Below are 19,265 nucleotides of genomic sequence, written 5' to 3'. Positions count from 1 at the left end.
TGGCTGGACTTCTCAGCCAGGGAGACACCTATCGAACTAACCTGACCCCGTCGGAGCACCAGCGCCCTGTAGCCAGCTTCCTTGACTGTGGGGGTGACACCACTTCCCCCATCCACCTCAGCCTTCCCAATACTCCTGACCTACAGTGCCATGGACCGGGCACTGGAGTGGCTGTAGCACTACAGGAGGAAACAGATGGGGGGTGGGGGGCAGTGTGCTCCCTCCCTGTTTTGAGTGCCAGTGGCCACTCCTCAGCAAGTAACGGTCCCTAACCAAATATAACTCATCTCGTGACATGTCTGCTCTGCAGCCTGTACCCTCACAATGCCCTTGACTGCAGTCGCCCAGGCACATCCTATCTACTTTTTGGGGGTATCTTTAACTGGCCTGGGTGCTGCTCAAAGGCTCCAACATGGTAACAAGTGTAATGGTGATATGGCCATCTGCGTCACAATGAGCCTCCATGAGAGAAGCGAGAGTTAAGTATCACATCTGTGCTGGTCTGACTCCCACCCAGCCTTCAACCAAAGCAACTGTTGCCAAGAAACTGAAGCCAGCAGTCAGGATCTGTCTTGGGGAGTAATGAAAGACCCCACCTAGAAGGAAACCCCAGGAAGCATGGGACGACACTGTTGGCAAATGCCTCTGTATATGCAAGCTGACAGGAGCACCTACCCACCAGGCCACTCAAGGACTCACTGACATAGTAATCACAGGTGGTCTAGCACATGATAAAAACACATAGCAATGGCCTAGAGATGCCATCTGGCGGTCCACTGGGTTTAGCCAGCAGAGGCTAACAAGACTTCCAAAGCAAGCTGGATGAATTAGTGATGCCTGTGTAGGACTCAGTGATGCAGGACTCAGTACCACAGCCCAGGTCCTCCCCATCCTCAGCCAGCCCAGCTCCAGGAACTGAATCAGGGAATTCAAAGCTTCAGAAAGGTTCATTCTCAGCTGAAGTCAAGAAGTGACTCTGGCCAAACCTTGAGTCTGCCCTGGAAGAGGGGCTTCTCAGGACATCTGAACCGTGGATGAGAATTTAAGGGAGCCACACCCATGAGAATTGCCATTTATTCCCGAAGTTGCCAAAATCATCACCAAGGATTCACCAGGGGTGCCAAGGGAACGAGGAGGCTCAAACACTGATTTGGGGGTTGTCATGAGTTTAGAGGGAGGTGGAATGGGTGGGGGAACCCCAGCTGTCCCTCCCCCATCTAATGCCACAGAAAAGGGTCCTCCTCTGGCCGGCTCCCCTCCCCATCCCCATGTCCAGTTTTTCTCAAGGGGAGGTGGGGTGGGGACTTGGGAAGAGGGTGTAGTGTGAGTGGGCCCCAGGAGGGGGAAGGGCACTGTGGGGGAGGGCCCCCCCATTTCACATGCACTCACAATACTGATCTCCCAGGGAGCAGAAATTGGGGAAGCCAGCTGAACCAGGCCTCCCTCCTACCCTGGATTATAGGAGGAAGGGGTTAGTGTTGGGGGCTGGGGGACCTGGGGGCATCATGGGGGGCAGGCCAGGGCCTCCACCAAGAGGAGAGATGTAGGTGGGTGGCGCTCCAGGAACTGGGGGCACAGGACTGAGACGGAGCTGGTTCAGGGTGAGCGTTGCAGGGGGTGCTGGCTGGAAAGGATTGGTGACAGAGGGGCCTGTGGGCGGAGCTCCTGCAAAGAGAAAAAGCAGTCAGCAAGTGCTTGTCTGCCCAGCGTCCAAGTCTTGGATACACACCCAGGTGGGGAGAAGCATGCCTGCTCCATGAAACTTCTACCCTGTAGGGACCACAGAAGACACCAAAGACACAGGAGTCCCACAAGCCACACTCACCGCTTGGAAGGAATGGGTTGGAAGCCTTGGATCCTGGTGGTGTGGGGCCTGGTCGGCTCACCAGCGAGTCCAGATCCACAAGGGCTGCATTAGGGCCTAGGAATGACTCCGGAGTCTTCCGTGTTGGGGGGGTGGGAGTTGGGGTTGCAGCAGGTGGGGGACTCCCCACAGACTCAGCCAGAGATCCCCCAACCCCACTCATGTCGAATGCCCCAGGGCTGCGAGCAGGCACCTCTCCTGCGAGCAACTCCAACTCCCCTGAAAAAGCCAGGACAGTGCTCAGATGGAGTAGCAGGCCCAGCCTGAGTTGGGGGGAGCAGGGAGGGAGGACGTGGGGGTGGGGGGTGGGGGTGGGGGGAGGCGGTGGGAGGTCTCAGGAAGGGGCAGGCTGAGCTGAGCTTGGACTAAAAACCGCGAGGATCTTACTGTGGAGAAGGAGGACAGAGGGAATGATAGACTCAAGATCTCAGGAGAGCCCACAGTGCTCCAGAAGTACAGTCTCTGAGTGTCTACGGGACACTCGGGACACTCGCAGTCTCAAATGAGCAAGCACTTCAGCGCAGAAACCAAGCAGACACCCACAGCCCTGGGACAGGTCATGACATCTAAGGGCTGGAGGACAAACCTTTTCCCTCTAGGAATGAACCAATGGAAACGCATCTCTATGCCACAACCAGCACTTCATTGGAAGCTGGCTCATTGAATCAGGAAAATAAACATTATTTAAAGATTGCCCAGGGGTGCAAACAAATAATCCCAGCACTTGAGAGACTTCAAGGCCAGTCTGAGCTACAGAATATAGCAAGATCCTGTCCCCAAAACAAAAGACAAAATAAATGGAAAAAGCTGGAACTCAATGGTAAGGAACAAATGAGGTTCGGTTCCAGTATAACAAGTAAAGGTACCGGGGAGTATGGGGAATGCACCATACTTCCAGACACTCAAACCAAGGCAGAAGGATAACAAGCTAGCAACCTAGCAATGTCTCATCTCAAAACAAACAATGACCAAAGGTAAGCAGGCCTGTGTGTGGCTGTGGGTAAGGCACTGACAAGGAGACGCAGGCCCACTCTTGGGGTATTTGCAGTCAAGATGCACAGACCTACAGTCTACAGTCAAGGCAGGTGCTAGTCTGTTCCAGGGCCTCACGCGGTTAAACAGAAGACAACCCACCGCACCCAGCCCAAGGGGGTGCCCACATTTCTCCAATTCCTATCCCCACGTAATAAATGATCCAGAAGCAGAAAGAGGTCAGACAGGAGTGTGGAGAGGATATCCATTGTTACACATCTCTGTGAAGAAGGGAAGCTGCACTTGACTCACTCTATCATGTGCACTCTACCCCCTCAAGTAGAGCAGGCACCACCTGGAACAAGGCAGAGACAAGAAGCAACCGAGTACGGGGCTTCCCAGGGGTCAAGAGGAGCGGTGACTCACCCGTGCTGCTCCCAGAGGTTGGCAGGGCAGTGCGGAGTCGGTCGAAGTCTGAGAACTCATCAGGCTCTGTGTCAAAGCCCCCAACTGCTGTGCGGGTCAGGATGTTGAGCTCAGTAGCCGACTAGGGAACCTACCTCAACCTCGTCCACCCTCAGGACCCAGATAAATGCAACACCCACATCAGGACTGCCACCCTAGCCCATCAAAGGGCAGCCCAGTACCTGCAGTGCCGTTGCTGCTGGGCTTTGCAGGTGAGCCTCCCCAGGGGTCTGAGAAAGCCGGGGCAGGTGCCCAGGGGTCAGAAGATGGGGGCCCACTGACAGGAGCCCCACCTAGAGGAGGAGAGAGATATATGAGTTAATAGCATCTCCTGCTCGGAAAGCTGCCGCCTCTCAATCTGTCACGGCCCAAATCACCCAAACAAACGACTAGCCTCACTCTCAGGTCCTTCTACTACAAACAAGTTAGCATGACTTAGCTAGTCAAGGGGCGGGCTAGGCCCTACGCCCACCCATATCTGCTCTCAAAAGTACCCTCAACTTTCCCACCACTTCCCCTCTACAGCCTTCCCTACTTAGCTTCCTTAGCTTACACAGCCAGATGCCCACGCCTCTCTCTGCCTTGGCCATCTCACAACCCCTTACTCTGCGTAAGGCCTTCCTTCCTAAAGAGATGGTTTCCCCTGGGGGCTTCAAAGAAGAGTATGGTGGTGCTCACCATCAGAGCTTCCCCACGGGTCAGGGGTGGGCCCCTCTCCAGCTGCAGGAGCTGGGGTCCCACCCCAAGGATCAACAGAGGGCCCTGTAGGGGCTGCAGGCCTCCAGGGATCCCCTGAGGCTGGTGTGGGGGCTGCACCACCCCAAGGATCAGCAGCTGGAGGGACAGCAGGTCCCCCCCAAGGGTCTGAAGCGGCAGCAGCCACAGGGACAGCAGTAGGCACAGATGCCGGGCCCCCCCAAGGGTCTGAGGCCTGTGGAGGCGCTGGGGTTGTGAAGACATCAGCAAGATCCATGAGAGATGACTGCAGGAAGAGAAGAGAAGGGATGTGAGCCGAGAACTAGAGACAGATTCAGGATGCCACCCACAGGTGGCTGTACCTCCTTCTCCTCAACCCCGTTCTGCCTACCAATGTCCCTATCCAGCCACTCTCTACCTAGGTCATCCTCCAGAGGGCCCCAATTTACCTACGCAGTCTCTGGCCCTTGTCTATTCCCTGTACAACCCCTGGGTCCTCTGTGTGAAGACAAAGGTGAAGCCCTCCTCCCTGCAACCAGTCAAGCTATAAGGCCTTCCCCACCCACTATGTGCTTTGGCTGGATCTCTAAGACGATCTAGCCCAACCCTCACCACATCAAGCCTTCCCTGAGCTCCTACCAGGTCACTCCACTCCGATCACCTCCCAACGCCACATCACTGCCCTGCAGTGCACACCATGCAGCGCTGCCTGCCTATGACTGCCCGTCCATATGCAGACACTAAAGTAATGCTCTGGTATTCTGAGGGCAGGTACATAAAAGCAGCCAACCAAAGCCCTGATGTGACAGTGGAGATAACCCACAGAGGCACGCACGAGCACACCAGAGCACGCAAGAGAGCGAGCGCTTGAGTATACTCACACTCACACACTCACACTCACACACACACACACACACACACACACACACACACACTCCCATCAGTACCCACAAGGCAAACAGTCAGAAAGACAAAACAGCCAGGTCTTCCCCAAGTGGCCACACTTACACTCAGAGTACAAAGGGCAGAGGCAGAAACAAATGAGCCTCCTACAGCCAGATGTAGGACCTCCCAGGCCTAAGGCCAGTCTGAGCAGACACTGCTGCCTATCGAGAAAGCCACAGTGGCAAGAAAGTCACATTGGGGCTGGGGCTGGAGCTGGAGCTGGTAGAGTACTTGCGTAGGATGCACATAGCCCTGGGCTCAATTCCCAGCCAGGAGCTAGGGGCCCAGAGGATGGAACACACAGGCGCTCACCTCCTCCTTGCCCCCAGTCTCCCTCTTGCTCTCCTCTATTGCCATCTGCAGCCTCAGGTCATCCCCACGACGGATCCGCTCTTCCTATGGAGAGCAGAAGCAGCCAGACAGGTAGGGCTCAGAACACGGGCCATGGGAGGGCAGCTGGCCCAGCCCGAAAGTCCCCACCCCAACCACCCTCTCTCCCACTCTGAAAACAAAAATTTAAAAATTAAAATGGAATGCGAACAATGTATGGAGTGGGGGTGGGAATGGGACACTGGGTCAAAGGTGGGGCAGGAGGCTTGGAGCTTGGTGTGGTCCAGAGGGAAGGGGCTGTGTGTAGGGTGCTGTGGAAAGGATGCCTGAACCTGGCTGTAAAAACAGCTTAGGAAGCAGTGGGACCGAGGAAGAGGAGGAGGCCTCTCACCCTGGCCTGCTGCTGAGGTGCATGACCTAGTGATACTTGTACCCCCAGGTCTGGAGCAGATCTAGCCAGTGTCCTGGGTGTCTCTCCAGCTAAAGATGCTGAAAGTGATTACTCCTGTACTCAGGGAGACAGCTCAGGACGGGGAAGGAGTAAGGAAAACCCTAGAGGGGAGGGAGGCCACTCTGACCTTATCGTGCTCCTCTCGGCTCAAACTAAGGGCCAGCTGGAGCTGGACGTCATCCTCAGGGCCGCAGGACGGGGGCTGGCGGAGAGAAAGTATGAGGGGCAGGGCAGGGGAAGTCGGAGCCAGAGTAACAGGCAGAGAGGCGGGCCAAAAAGGGACAGAGGGCCAGGGCTGAGCAAGATCAGGGAAGGAGGAGACACTGGTTCTCCCAGACCGATAAAGATGGGCAGAGAAAGAAGGAAGCTGCATGCCTAACTGTCAAAGCGCAGCACAGCTTCCCGGGAGAAAAGCTAAAGATGGAGGAAGGACCAGAACAGAGAGACAGCAGGAGCAGGGAGAGGAGTGGGTGGAGAGTGAGGCGGCGAGGCATGAGGACAGGATGGCAGAACACAAGTCGGCCCTCACCCTCCACGGTGCCCTGTACCTGGTCGGCCTCCTCCTTGCTCATAGCCAGGGCCAGCTGGAGCTGCAACTCCTCCTCCCCGCTGCTCTGTGGCCATGCCTGCTCCGCCTCGGGAGGTGGTCCAGAGCCCACGGCTGCTGAGGAGGCTGGAAACAGGAAGACAGGAAGACACAGATGGACCAGAAACCAAAAGATGGGGACCCACAGCCAAAACCCAGCACAGATCCCCTTCCCCCCAAATGGCCTCTGAGGGCCAAACTGGGAGAGAAAGTAATGGAGCCAGAGTCCAAGGCGGGGTAAAGGCCAGCCCCACCCTCAACACAACGGCTGCTGCTAAGGGACAACCAGTGTGCTGAAGGACAGCAGGGTCCAGGCCTCCAGAGGGACCCTCCCTGGTTTCCCAGGCTAGGAGAGCTCCCAATAGAGCAGACAAGGGCCTCCATTTCCAGGCAGGATTGCAACCCTGGCAGGAACAGCTGGCACTTACGAGGGAAGGCAGTATCTGTCCAGACTATGGAGACCAACGATGGGAACAAGAGCCAGTGGCGTCAGAGGGGCATGGAGATGGGGGAAAGGCCACATTAAGGTCAAGAGTCTGGCTCCGGGGCCAGCACAAGGGAGGGGTAGGTGGTGCCAAGAGGAGGACCAAGAGACCCCAGTTCCTATAGTCTTCTCACCACCTCCTTCAGCCCTGCACCATGCCCTGGCACTGTCTACAGGCTCCATGGTGGCTCCTGGTTCCCTGACAGAGGGCAGGTTTCTAACCACTGCTCCAGCAGTGACCCAGAGAAGGTCCATACACTATAGCAAGCTGTCTGCCCCTGTCCCCAAAGCACTTTCATCCTAAGATAGAGCCTGGAACATCCTCATGAGGTCAGTGCCGGCAACCCACGCCCCACTGCCAAGCCTACTGCCAACACCTTAAGGCTCCCACCCAGGTTGCATACAGTGACACTGAAGGCCCCACTTCAAGCCTTACAAGGAAATGGGCAGCAACCAACAACACAAGAGCTTCCCAACCACCCAACTTCAGGCTCCCTGTGGCCTCCAGCCCTTTGCAGCCCTCTCCAACTCCTGTAGAAACTTTCCTCTCTCTCCAAGCAGTTTGCTCTAGGACATGGGTCAGGAGACCATGGCTGATGGCCAAAGCTGGCACTTTAAACAGGTGAGAAAGAAAATGAAAGAACATGTCAAGACATACAAAAATCATTAAGAAATTCCAACTGAAGTCAAGTAGTGATGGCGAACTCCTTTAATCCTAGCACGCAGAGGCAGGCGGATCTCTGAGTTCAAGGCCAGCCTGGTCTACAGAGTGAGTTCCAGGACAGCCAGGACTACACAAGAGAAACCCTGTTTCGAAAAGCAAAATACAAATGAACAAAAAAAAAAAAAAAAAAAAATCAATTCCAATTTCAGAGTCCACAACAGGAGCGTGAGAAGCCTGTGACCCAGCTCACGTGTGTGTGGACAGGGTGACCTATCCCCTCAGTCTCCTGTGTCAGCAAAGTTCAAGGCACTAGGAAAATGGCCTAGTGAGTTAACATACTTGCTGCCCAAGCATGAGAACCGAGCTTAGATCCCCAGAATACACCCAAACACTAGGTAGACGTAGCAGTTCACTAGTAATTCCAGCCTAGGGAGACAGAGACAGGGGCCAGCGCACGCTGGCTCAAGGCTAACATATTGGTGAGCTCAGGGTTTGACTAAGACCATGCATCACAGAGAACAATGAGTAAAGCTGTCAACGCTGGCCTCCATACACGTGGCTGCAAGTACACAGCCATCTGTTCACATGCGCACCCCACACACACATAGGCATGCACACCACACACCCTCCACAAAGCGAGCAGCCGACCAGGCATGTTCCTTGCTACAGACATCCCTCCCCAGCCCGGCCCAGTCCTGCATTACAGCCTCCTCTCTTCCCCAGCTCCTCCCTCTACTGTGCTCACTGCTTTAAGGTCCACCTGAGCAAGTCCCACGGTGTCCTCACATCTCTGACCCAAACATGATGCATTAGACAGAGGCCTACAGTTAGAACCAGGGTCACAGACTTTTGATTCTATCTGCACTGGAAGGTCCGACCCAGCTGACCCCCAGGACAGCACTGTCTTCCCATCCCCATAACCACTGCAAACTCAAGTGTTAACAACTGTACTCCTATAGTCTCCCGAACTAACACTCTCCCTGCTTCCCCTGCCATGGTCCCTCAGCATGAAAAAAATGAAACCCCTATATAAATCCTGGACCCCACACGTGCCACTGAGCATGCCACTGGACATGAGACACGCTCTCTCTTCATGCCACTTTCATTTATTTTTAAATGCTCATCAGCAAACTTGAATTCACCACTTACAACAACATTCTAAGACTTCAAAAAGTAGACTCACAGCCTGTCCTGTCGGCACGATGCTGGCCTCCTCTGTGATTTAACAGCACCCTTTAGCTAGAGGGACAATCTACATAAAGCCAGACTAGCAGCTCCATCAGAAGTAAGTACACATGTCCCCATCAGGGGCTGACCTAACCCTGAACCTGGGGAGTTCCAAACCTCCAGCAATCTAACAAGATGTGGGCACACCTGCCTGGATACTCCAAAAACCAAGACAGGAGTCAGGGACTCTGCTGGCTAGCTGCCCTCAGGGTCTGGACACACTTGGGTCCAAAGGAGGCATTCTACAAAATTTCAGAGTCTAAGACCATCCATCACACAAGGCAAGGGAGGAGAAGGGTGTATCAGCTGGAATGGGCCCACAGTTAGGAACAGAGGACAGATCCTAGCTGTCTGGGACTTCCAGGAGTGGGAGAGAAACCTCACCCGTGGCAGTCTGTGCCAGCTTCTCCTTGGTCTTGAGCGCGTGGGCGCGCTCCTCCCGGAGCCGATCCTCATCACGCAGCAAAGCCACCAGCTGCTTGGCCTTCTCCCGCACATTCACACCCTGGTCCTTGCCATCACGGTCCACATACTGGAAGTCCTTCAGCGTCTGCACAGCATACATGTTCTCTTTGCACTGTTGTGATACACGCTCAGAGCCAGTCTTGATGAGGTACTCCATCAACGTCATGGCCTGCAAAGTGCAGGTACACCAGTCACTGACACTGAAAGGGACTAGAGACCGAGGAAGCGTCTGGGCCCTGGGGCAGCTGCCTACATTCAAGTCTCACAATCCACTGTCAGTCCACCCAGTAGAATGTGGAATGGACCTAAAAAGGAGAAAAGTGGGGACACAGACTACCATGAGCCACACACTGTGCTTGGCCAGAGAGGCCAGGGACAAAGGCCACACAATGTGTGCTCCCATGGATATAAAACATCCAGAAGAGACCAATTCAGACAGACAGAGGAGACCATGGGTTTCCAGAGGATAAGTGTAAGTGGGAAATATCCAATAGGGTCAAAGAGAAGTTCATCCTCCAGCCAGGGTGTGACACCAGCACGGACTATACCAGATGCCAATGGACTGCTCACCCCAAAAAGCTGACGACTGTACATGAGAGCTCTATGTAGTTCAGTAACAATTAACACAGAAGACAAGATGGCAACCACCAAAATAGCCAATCAGGGCACCATGTAGGACCACAAAACATGCCCCACACCCCAAAGGCAAAATCTGAAGCGACAGAGCCAAATTAAAGTGCAGGAAGTCTTAAGGCTAAAGAGATGGCCTGATGCTAAAGGAATGAGATGTTCCAGGAGCCTTCTGGGCCCAGGCTCTCTCAGGAAGCCAAGCCAGACACCACAGGAATGACAGATCAAAGCAAACAACTTACAACTCAATGGCATCCTTTGGTATCTCTATTTTGTAATATGAAAACAAATTCCATTTTCAGCAAGATGAAATTAGAGTACTTAAGAGAAAACAGAACAACAACAAAAAAAAAAAAAAAAAAAAAAAAAAAAAACAGTAATTGTAACCCAGGGGCCAGAGAGCTGGCTCCGTGGTTAAAAGTACTTGTTGCTCTTGCAGATGACCCCAGTTCCATTCCCAGCACCCACAAGGTAACTCACAACCATATATATTCTAGTTTCAGGGATTAACACCTTCTTCTAACCTCTGCAGGCACTAGGCACATAAGCAAGCAGTCCACACACAGAGACAGGCAAACAATCACACACATAAAGTGAAATTAAATAAACCTTAAGCAAATGAAAACAAATAACCAACCCAAGGAAAGATCTAAGTCAAGACCTGTTTCCAGAGCAATGTCATAGTCATGGTCCCTATAAGAATCTGAAAAAGGCTTAATCACTATTCAAGGAGAACAGTACACCTTAGCTTTATGCAATGGCTACAAAGACTCCGTGGAGCCCCCCCAAACTCAAACTTCACAGGCGTGAATGGCATGAGAAGAAATGTGACAGAGGAGGCAGCCACAGGAGCTAAGCACTATCTACACAGCGAAATTTGCTATAAAACACTGCTGCACCCCATTAAAGTTCTGTAATGGGGTGGGGAGGACAGGACAGAGACACAGTTATTTCCTATACAGACCACACTAGCCTCAACCTGAGAACTGGGATTACAGGGAGATGCCACCACCCATCTTTGGAAAGGCTTTCTGACAAGTATTTACACCTGATTAGTCCCCAGCTGAGGCCCTGGCAGTGTTTACTCTCAGAGGAGAAATATTTTTCTGCATGGTTACATCCCAAAGGGAAAGGCAGAGAGGTAGGTGGTAGGTCCTTATGTTTTGGAATCCAGAATCTTCCAGATTGAAACCAGGAAGACACTGCACAGAGACACACCTGAGAATCCAATCAGAAGGGAGTTCTGCTAACAGCCATGCAACACGGGACAGGAGCACAGTATATAAATTACTTCCCCTTAGTGAACATCGTACTTTGTGCCAGATGGTTATGAGACACTTTCATCCTTGTAGCTCTCTGGACTTTGGAACTGCAGCTAAGGCTATGAAGCAGGAAACTGTTCAAATGCCCAGGCATAGTGCCATGCACACAAAAACTGTTGCAGATGCACTGGGGCCACCCAACAGTAAAGAGTGTCAGAGTATCAGCGACACAACTGCTATGTGCGACACAGAAGCAGAGATCATGGCCCCAAGCCTGGTAAGCAGAGCAAGAGACCCCAAATAGCACACACTACTGGTCCCATACCTAAGAAGTTCTGACAGATGTACAGATGTTCATAGTGCCACAGGGGAAGGGATGTCATGAGGAAGCCTCCTAGGACACTGAACAAGCCTCCTCCACCTCCCTCCGAGAGGAGCCTCCAGCCTGTGCACAATCCCACAAACTCATCAGGTTAAATGCTCAGGCTTCCTTCAGTTGCTCCCATATACCTCAATGAAAAGCCTGGATATATTTTTCTAATGCAGACAACTGAATGATCACAAATAGATAAGCCATGGAGCTTGTAAAATTTTAAACCAGTTCCACCAAGAAAGTACTTGTACATCACAATGAACATTTAAAAGAGGGTTACCATCTTCACATCTGGAGAGAAAATATCTCAGTTTTCACACTGCAGTCTCTGACCAACTACTCCAAAGTGGTAGCTGCAGGGGCCGGGCTGTGTTCCAATAAAACTTTACTTACAAAGCGGGCAGTGCACAGGACTGACCCAGAGCCTGCCCTCGCTGACTTCTGGTTAACATAAAATAAAGACTGGGGTGCAACTGAGACCTGTATCCTCTCAGCACATAAATCAAAGGGGTGGATTACAGGTCTCCACTCCCAGACTGCCAGGCCCCTAAAGCACATTCCCCACGGGTTAATTAGACCCACAAAGTGTCACCAGGCAGCGATGCACAGGCAGGAGCCCCAGCACAGCATGAGAAACCACAGAGTCAAAGCAAGCAGGACCCCGACAAAGCCACATGGGTTAAGTACTTGCAAGCACTCAAAGCCATGCCCAGCATCCCAGGAGCCCTGCCAAGGGCATCACACAATCAGAATTGGGAGAGCAAAACTGCTCTACTGACTGTAGAATAGCTATAAAAAGTACATTTTTGTCAGAACTCAAAAGACTATGCCTAGAAAGGGAGATTTTGTCTTTACACCATATTTTGGTAAATCTATCTTTAAAGAATCCCTTAAAAACTGGCATTAAAAAAAAAATCTTTCCAAGCCTTGGTGGGGCACAAGTCTGAGGCCAACCTGATATACACAGGGAGTTCCAAGATAGCCAAGACTACATTTAAAAAAAAAAAAAATTCATTTGTAATCTACCTGTGGCAGCCTCTTTTAGGAAGTCTTTTCTGTCTTCTGGAGGCTATGTGGTCTGTCACCAGCCCCTCCAAATACAACTGGCCAATCACAACTACTTGCCTGACCCCCAGTAAGGCTGGAAGCAGAAATGAACCTGGAAATCAAGATTTCCGCTCCCTCAGGCCAACTCACCTGGCCTCAGAAGCCCATCCATGTCTTGCACTCCCCTGCCATCTGCAGCCACTAGAACAGCATTCTCCAGAACTCCCCAGCCCTAGCTAAGGTCACCACACTGTTCTAGGCCCCTGGCAGCATAATCTCAGCCACTGAGCAGGAGCGGATTCCAGGGCCACTCCAGATGCAGGGCCTCCCTGTCCATCATCCCCATTCAAGCCCTGCAGCCCTAACCCTCCTCCTCACCCTCCAGGAGGGTTTGCTTAGCACTGGACTGAGGTCGGGACCCCTACAGAAGAGTTAGGGGAAGGACTGAAGGAGCCCATAGGAAGACCAACACTGTCAACTAAGCTGGACCCCTGGGAGCTCCCAGAGACTAAGCTGCCAACTAAAGAGCATACATGGGCTGGACGGAGGCCCCTGCACATATGTAGCAGAGGACTGCCTTGTCTGGCCTCAGTGGAAGATGATGCACCTAACCCCCGTCCCAGGGAAGGGGGTGCTGGAGGACACCCTCTCAGGTGAAGGGGAGGGGAAAACTGTGCAAGGAAGGACTGGGGGTGGGGCAACATTTTGGATGTAAATAATTAATAATAATTTAAAAGAGGAAGGTGGATTTCTGAGTTCGAGGCCAGCCTGGTCTACAGAGTGAGTTCCAGGACAGCCAGGGCTACACAAAGAAACCCTGTCTCGAGAAAAAAAAACAAAAAACAAAAACAAACCAAGGGTTTGCTTGTGACACTGGGCCTTTTCCCAGTTCTCAACAGAGCACATGCCACCTGGCTCCAAGTCCAGTGAGGAACTGAATCAATGATTAAATACAACTCAGGACCAATCTTGGTGTGTTGTGATGGGCATGAAACAGTCCTCAGGTCTCTGCTGCAATGCATAGATGTTACTATGTCTCCTTATCTTGAAGCAAAGGAAACCAGCCTACCTAGACAGGAAGTCTCTCAGATAGTTCAGGACAGTGCAGACTTTAAACTGGGACCATGAGAGTAGATGTCTCACAGTGTCCTGAGATAGAGAGCAGTACCTATTCGCCAGCCCCCAACCCAGACAGATACACTCCCCCTATCTGGGGCAGTCAGAAGAGACCCATCCCACAGAAGGTAGTCCAGCAACCAGCCTGATGCCCAGAATCAACACTGTAGCTTAGCCAGCTGACCTTAGCCCATGCCCTTAGCTCCTTTGCTATACATAACATGAGAACCAAGGTGTGTGTGTGTGTGTGGGGGGGGGGGGGGGGGGGGCACTGGCACAACCCCCACTCCCTAAGAGTATTGGTCAAACCTGAAACCAACTTGTTCAATAATGCCCTGGATGCATTTCCTTCTAAAGAAATGCCGGAAATCTGAGAACCTCGCTGGGTCATGTATGCAACCAGACCACACTTACCAACCTTTCACACTCATGTGCCCTCTGGCCCAGCAACTCCAGGACCAGAAAAATAAAATGCACACCAGGATATTCCAGCATCAGTCTTGCTTAAAAGAACAAAACACTGCCACGGCCTAGAAGTGTAGGCCTGTAACTCCAGCTCCTTGGAGGACTGAGGAAGCCCACAAACTCAAGGCCTACAGCAAGTCAGAGACAAGCCATGACAATTCAGCAAAACTCTATATCAAAACAACAGGTGAAAAATTCAATGTTGAGGATGTAAACAATAAAGCGTTGTTGTGTATGCGAAGGCCCTAGATTTACAGCCCAGTATCACAAGCAACACCATACAACAGTCTCCATGACCCCCAAATTCCTCTGTGTTCCACTTTGTTATCACCCTAGTACATACAACACTTGACAGGCACTAGTCTGTCACCTGCCCCCAAGGCTCTGCCTTTCATAACATCAATAAATATCAGCAAGTCTGACATCCCCATAACCTGAGTGAGAGTCTCATATGCTGTCCCAACATGCCCACAGCCCAGAGCCATCTGTGCATCAGAAGTACACACCTCTAAGCACGGACAAAGACAGCCTTCAGCGGCTGGGAACTGATGCAAAAACAAAAACAACAACAACAAAAAACAAAACAAAACAAAGAAACAAAAAATAAATAAATAAAAATACCTGAAGGATCAGGAGCTACAGAGCACAAAGCTAGCCTGGACTCCTTAAGACCCTATCCAAAAAATAAAAAATAAATAAAAAACTAAGTAAGAGCGAATATATGTCTGGGTGCTGACACAATCCCAGAACTCAGAAGGCTCACTACAAATTCTAGGCCAGCCTGAGCTACACAGAAAGACCAAATGAAAACAAATGAGTTTAGGGGAAAATCTTTCTGTACAGAATTATATAGACCTTCTTGTCATTAATTATTCCCTTAGTGACAGTATGACAGACACTATGTTATACACCATTTGCATTATTCTAGGTGCTGTAAGCAATAAAGAGAAAGACACGAGAAGACGTCCGCTGGTCATTCACAAAGATTTTACAACTTTACAGAAGATACTTGACCATCATCCGACTCCGGTCAAGTGAAGTGAAAACTAGGAACCAATGTCCCAGGGATGTTGAGGGCTCAATCTGTTGCAGAGATTTAACATAAAAAATAAAAGAATAGTCTTCAACCTTCCCCCTCTTGAGAAACTAGGCAAGGCATACCCTGATATGTTCCCGTTCTACTGCCCCAAGGGACCACACCCAGGTGCTGACCTTGTAGACGTGCCTCCAGTTCTTGCCGTGGTCATTGAGCCGCTTCCAGATCATGCTCATGATCTCGGAGAAGGCCACAACATTGTAGGTGAGGTCAGCAATCTCTGACATGAGGGAGCTGGATGGGCCCCAGGGATCATTGCTTGTGGCCTCGCGGACCTTGATCTCAGCCTCTGAGTAGTTGTGGACGATATTCTTCATCTGACGCCGCAGCGATGAGGTCGACATTGTGCCCAGTAGTGGTGTCAAGGGGCTGGGGCATGGAGAAATGACGCGACTCACAAAGGGAGACCGCAATGGACGTTGGTAGATCACCACATCTGGGGGTTTGGGGGGTTGGAAACACAAAAGAGATGTGGAGGCAACCAGCACCCAAGCTGCCTGAGCCTCCCGCTCTACAGGTTTTCCACCACCCTTGAGGGGAAAGCAAGATGCTAAGTGGCTGAGAAGACTCCCTCCCGTTAACTTCTGTCTTAAAGCTAGCTCATCCTTCTTTCAGTTCCTCAAACAAGTCTAGGTTCTTCCTGCCTGGGGCCCCAGATCAGCTAAGGCAGAACATGTAAGTGGTAGGTCAGACACCCTGAGTCCATACTCTAACTTAGCCACATCTTAACAGGAAAAGCCATTAGACCTTGGATTTCTCTGGGACAAAGTGAAGTGTTGCACATGTGATAAGGGTCTACTACACAGGTTGCAGTAGAAGCCAGCCAGCTCTCAGGGGGCACCCCGTCCCGTCCTGCTAACAAACTCTTCCTCCTTCCTCACCAGATTTGCCACACATCCCCAGGGTGCTGCTTACACGAACTCAAATGTCATTGTCACTGTTCCCAGAGGGGTTGCTGTGAGTGGATTCTTGTGATTTTTAAAGCTGTTTGTCTGATTCGGAAACTATGGTTGACCTAAGACCCACAGTGATAGAAAGGATATTTGTTTGGTTTTCTCTACAAAGAAGCTGGCTGGGAAAAACCATTCAATCAACAGTGCAGGAAGGAAATTGAGAAAGAAAGAAAGAAAGAAAGAAAGAAAGAAAGAAAGAAAGAAAGAAAGAAAGAAAGAAAGAAAGAAAGGAAGGAAGGAAGGAAGGAAGGAAGGAAGGAAGGAAGGAAGGAAGGAAGGAAGAAAGAAAGAAAGAAAGAAAGAGAGAAGCAAACAACCCTGGGACAGGAGTCATGGCAAAAGAGGCCAATGATGGGATTTAAAAAAATGGTAGGGAGACAGAGGAGATAGCCTGAGGCAGTGGGAGACTGGGGAGTGGGGGTGCCCAGGGGACTAGGTGTCCAGAGGGTAGGGAGGGAAGCTCAAGGGAGCAGAGAGATAAGAAATGTAGGAGTCCCCACTAATGGATACCAACTGTGCCACGAGGCACATATCATCTAACAATGAATGTAGACAATGGCCTCATGGAAGTTTAATAACTTGGTCAAGGTCATATCATAAATGCAAAAGCAGACTCAACAATCAAACCCATATTACCTGTATAAACTCATTTTTTTGTGGGTTGGGGGGAGGGGGTGACACAACATCTCTCTACATGGCCTTGACTGTCCTGGAACTTGAAGAGCTAAATCCATGTGTCCCTCCCCTCCCAAGTACGGAGTTAAAGGTGTGTGCCATTAAACTCATGCTTTTAAATTAACCTAAATAAACTAACCTGTGCTGTGACCAGCTGTCAGAAAGCATCAAGGGCAGAAATCAAGCAAATGAGGGGAATATTAACAAGCACTTCCACAACCTTTACATCCTTCTAGGCACCCATTAAGTCCTTTGCGCTATCAACTCAATCCTTACAAATCCATGACTCACAGCCACTTTACACAGGAGGGAACAAGGGCACATTAGCACCTTGCCCAGGGACACACACCTCACAACTGGAGCAGCCTGGGTCCAGAGTAGACTCCGATCACCAGTCTGTGCCTCTCCAACAAGCCATGGAGGGAGATTTACTGAGCCCTACCATGATCCAACCTGAAGGAAGACATAGGAGAATAGGAAAGGCTGCTCTTTACCTTGAATTCAGGCCAGAAAATGGAGCACCTGCAAACAGGCATAACTAGGCAAAGAAAAAAAAAAAAAAAAAGCAGCTGGGTCCCAAGTCAGGCCTGGACAGACACCAGAAGACAAACATATGACAAACATAAGGAGACTGGGGGAGGGGAGAGAAAGGGAGGGAGAAAGGGAGAGAAAGAGGGAGGGGGGGAGAGAGAGAAGAGAAGAGAAGAGAAGAGAAGAGAAGAGAAGAGAAGAGAAGAGAAGAGACACACCAAAACTCGGGCAAAAAGAAAGCAATACAGCGAGGCAGGAGGACAGGGAGGACAGAAAGACAGGGACCCTGAAACAAAACACACACATGACACCCAGGGCTGGGGGGGGGTGGGAAGAGATATAACTTAAAAGAACACAAAATTTGCACTCAAATCCCGGCCACATAAGCAACCAGCAAAACAACCCTGTGACTCAGTTCACCTAACTGTGTAACAAAGGGAGGGGTGCTGCCCGGCAAGCTTGCTGATTAAATAAGACGGGTACATAAAGAACTTGGTTCTGTGCCCCACAGATAGTAGGCGCTCGGTACTCCTGGCTGCTATTATTATCAGAAAAAACATTTCCAAAAGGGTGGCATCTAAAGACGCACTATCCTAACACCAACTACCTACTTCAAGCATGTTCAAAAAAAACATACTAAATCTCACAAATGCTGCTGAAAATGGGGCCATTTTCCACAGTTAATTTAGAATTTCTTATTAAACAGTACAAACAATATAGTGAGTCCCCAAGGGGGACTCAAAAACCTGGTATCAAATACTAAGCGAGACAAAATCTCTAGTAACTAGAGCTACTAATAATCACATGCTTAACTCCAGGCCAGACACTGTAAGGCACTTTACCAGGACCACTCCAATGCGCAGAGACCCTGTGGTGCAGGAATTATGAATGCTTCCGTTTAGAAGACTAGGAAAACTGAAGACCAAGGCAAGCAGCGGGGGCTTTGGAATCCACAGCCAGAGCTCTTGTCAGAACACCAGAGACTCAGAAACCTGGGAAGCACATCCTAAGCAAAAGCAGTGGGTTCCTAGAAAGGAATTTTGGGCCTGGGGACGACAGCAATGACCCGGAGAGAAATAATGCACCAAGAGGGAGACCAGTCTGGGGAAATGAAGACACAGAAACCCAGAAAATACAAGCATTGCATGCATCCTGACAGGAACACGGAGCAATCCAAGACACAAACAGCACTCGGATCTCCAAGCCCTTTTGTACAAACACAGAAACACAGAAGCAGAGCAACACAGACAGCAGGGCCACGCGAGACGGGGACACTGACAATCCCAAAAAAAGACACACACCGGCAGGCAAACCCGACCCGGGCACAGCGGTACAAAAGCAGCCACAAGCCATCAGCGGCTGGAACACCGGCTCCGAGGCTGGCTGGACCCGCGCGCGCCACGGCCCAGGCCGGAACACCGGACTTGCCGCGACGGAGGCCAGCATTGCGCCCCTCGCTCACCTCGGCCCGCTTATACCGGGCTTCCAGGGGTCATGACGGTCAGCCCCCTGCCCCCGCTCGGCCTCGGTGTCGCGGGGCGCGCGCCGAGCTGCGGGAAGCAGAAGTGCGCACGTGCGCACGCACAGACGCACGGAGGGCCGCACAGCGACGGCCCCGCCGCCCCGGCGCCCGGGAGGGGCGCAGAGAGCCGGGCGGGGGAGGGGAGCCGCCGAGCGGACGGGAAGCAACCGAAGGTGGCAGCGGACCGGAAGCGGAAATGAACTCACGTGCCCCGCCCTCTGCACTTCGCCCGGCAGCCTCCACTTCCGCGACCAAACCCACCCCGGCACCATTTCCGGCGCACGGGACTGCGCGTCCTTATGCCCTTGCGTCACTTCCGCATCTACGCAGCAGTGGAGACGCGTAAAGGTCCAAGCCTTGAAGCCTCCACTGTGGCTACCCTCGCGGGACCCTCAGGCCTGCCTCCTTCCCTGGGTGCCACCCTCCACACCCTCGGCCGAAAGAGA

General features: G+C 51.6%; 1 protein-coding gene across 42 annotated transcripts; it reads right to left on the bottom strand.

Annotated features, from left to right (window-relative positions):
• Positions 1-1,057: 1,057 nt before the first annotated feature.
• On the bottom strand, positions 1,058-19,100 carry Epn1 (epsin 1). 42 transcript variants are annotated; one of them, XM_006539535.2, is made up of 12 exons: positions 18,760-19,082; positions 17,116-17,219; positions 15,255-15,507; positions 9,069-9,318; positions 6,272-6,396; positions 5,851-5,925; positions 5,255-5,338; positions 3,980-4,283; positions 3,484-3,594; positions 3,263-3,349; positions 1,826-2,083; positions 1,058-1,665 (listed from the first exon to the last, which is right to left on the bottom strand). In XM_006539535.2, exons 3-12 carry the CDS (start codon positions 15,480-15,482, stop codon positions 1,457-1,459), a joined length of 1,731 nt encoding a protein of 576 aa, XP_006539598.1. In that variant the 5' UTR covers positions 15,483-15,507; positions 17,116-17,219; positions 18,760-19,082; the 3' UTR covers positions 1,058-1,456. The 42 variants fall into 42 exon arrangements, with proteins under 42 accessions (XP_006539598.1, XP_030097958.1, XP_006539594.2 ...); XM_030242098.1 differs by having other exon boundaries at positions 3,263-3,346; XM_006539531.3 differs by lacking the exon at positions 17,116-17,219 and having other exon boundaries at positions 18,760-18,910; positions 18,980-19,033.
• Positions 19,101-19,265: the final 165 nt, after the last annotated feature.

The sequence above is a fragment of the Mus musculus genome, chromosome 7, assembly GCF_000001635.26.
Source record: "Mus musculus strain C57BL/6J chromosome 7, GRCm38.p6 C57BL/6J".
NCBI lineage: Eukaryota > Metazoa > Chordata > Mammalia > Rodentia > Muridae > Mus > Mus musculus.
Note: the sequence above shows the minus strand (reverse complement) of the source record. Positions and strands in the feature narration are given on the sequence as shown.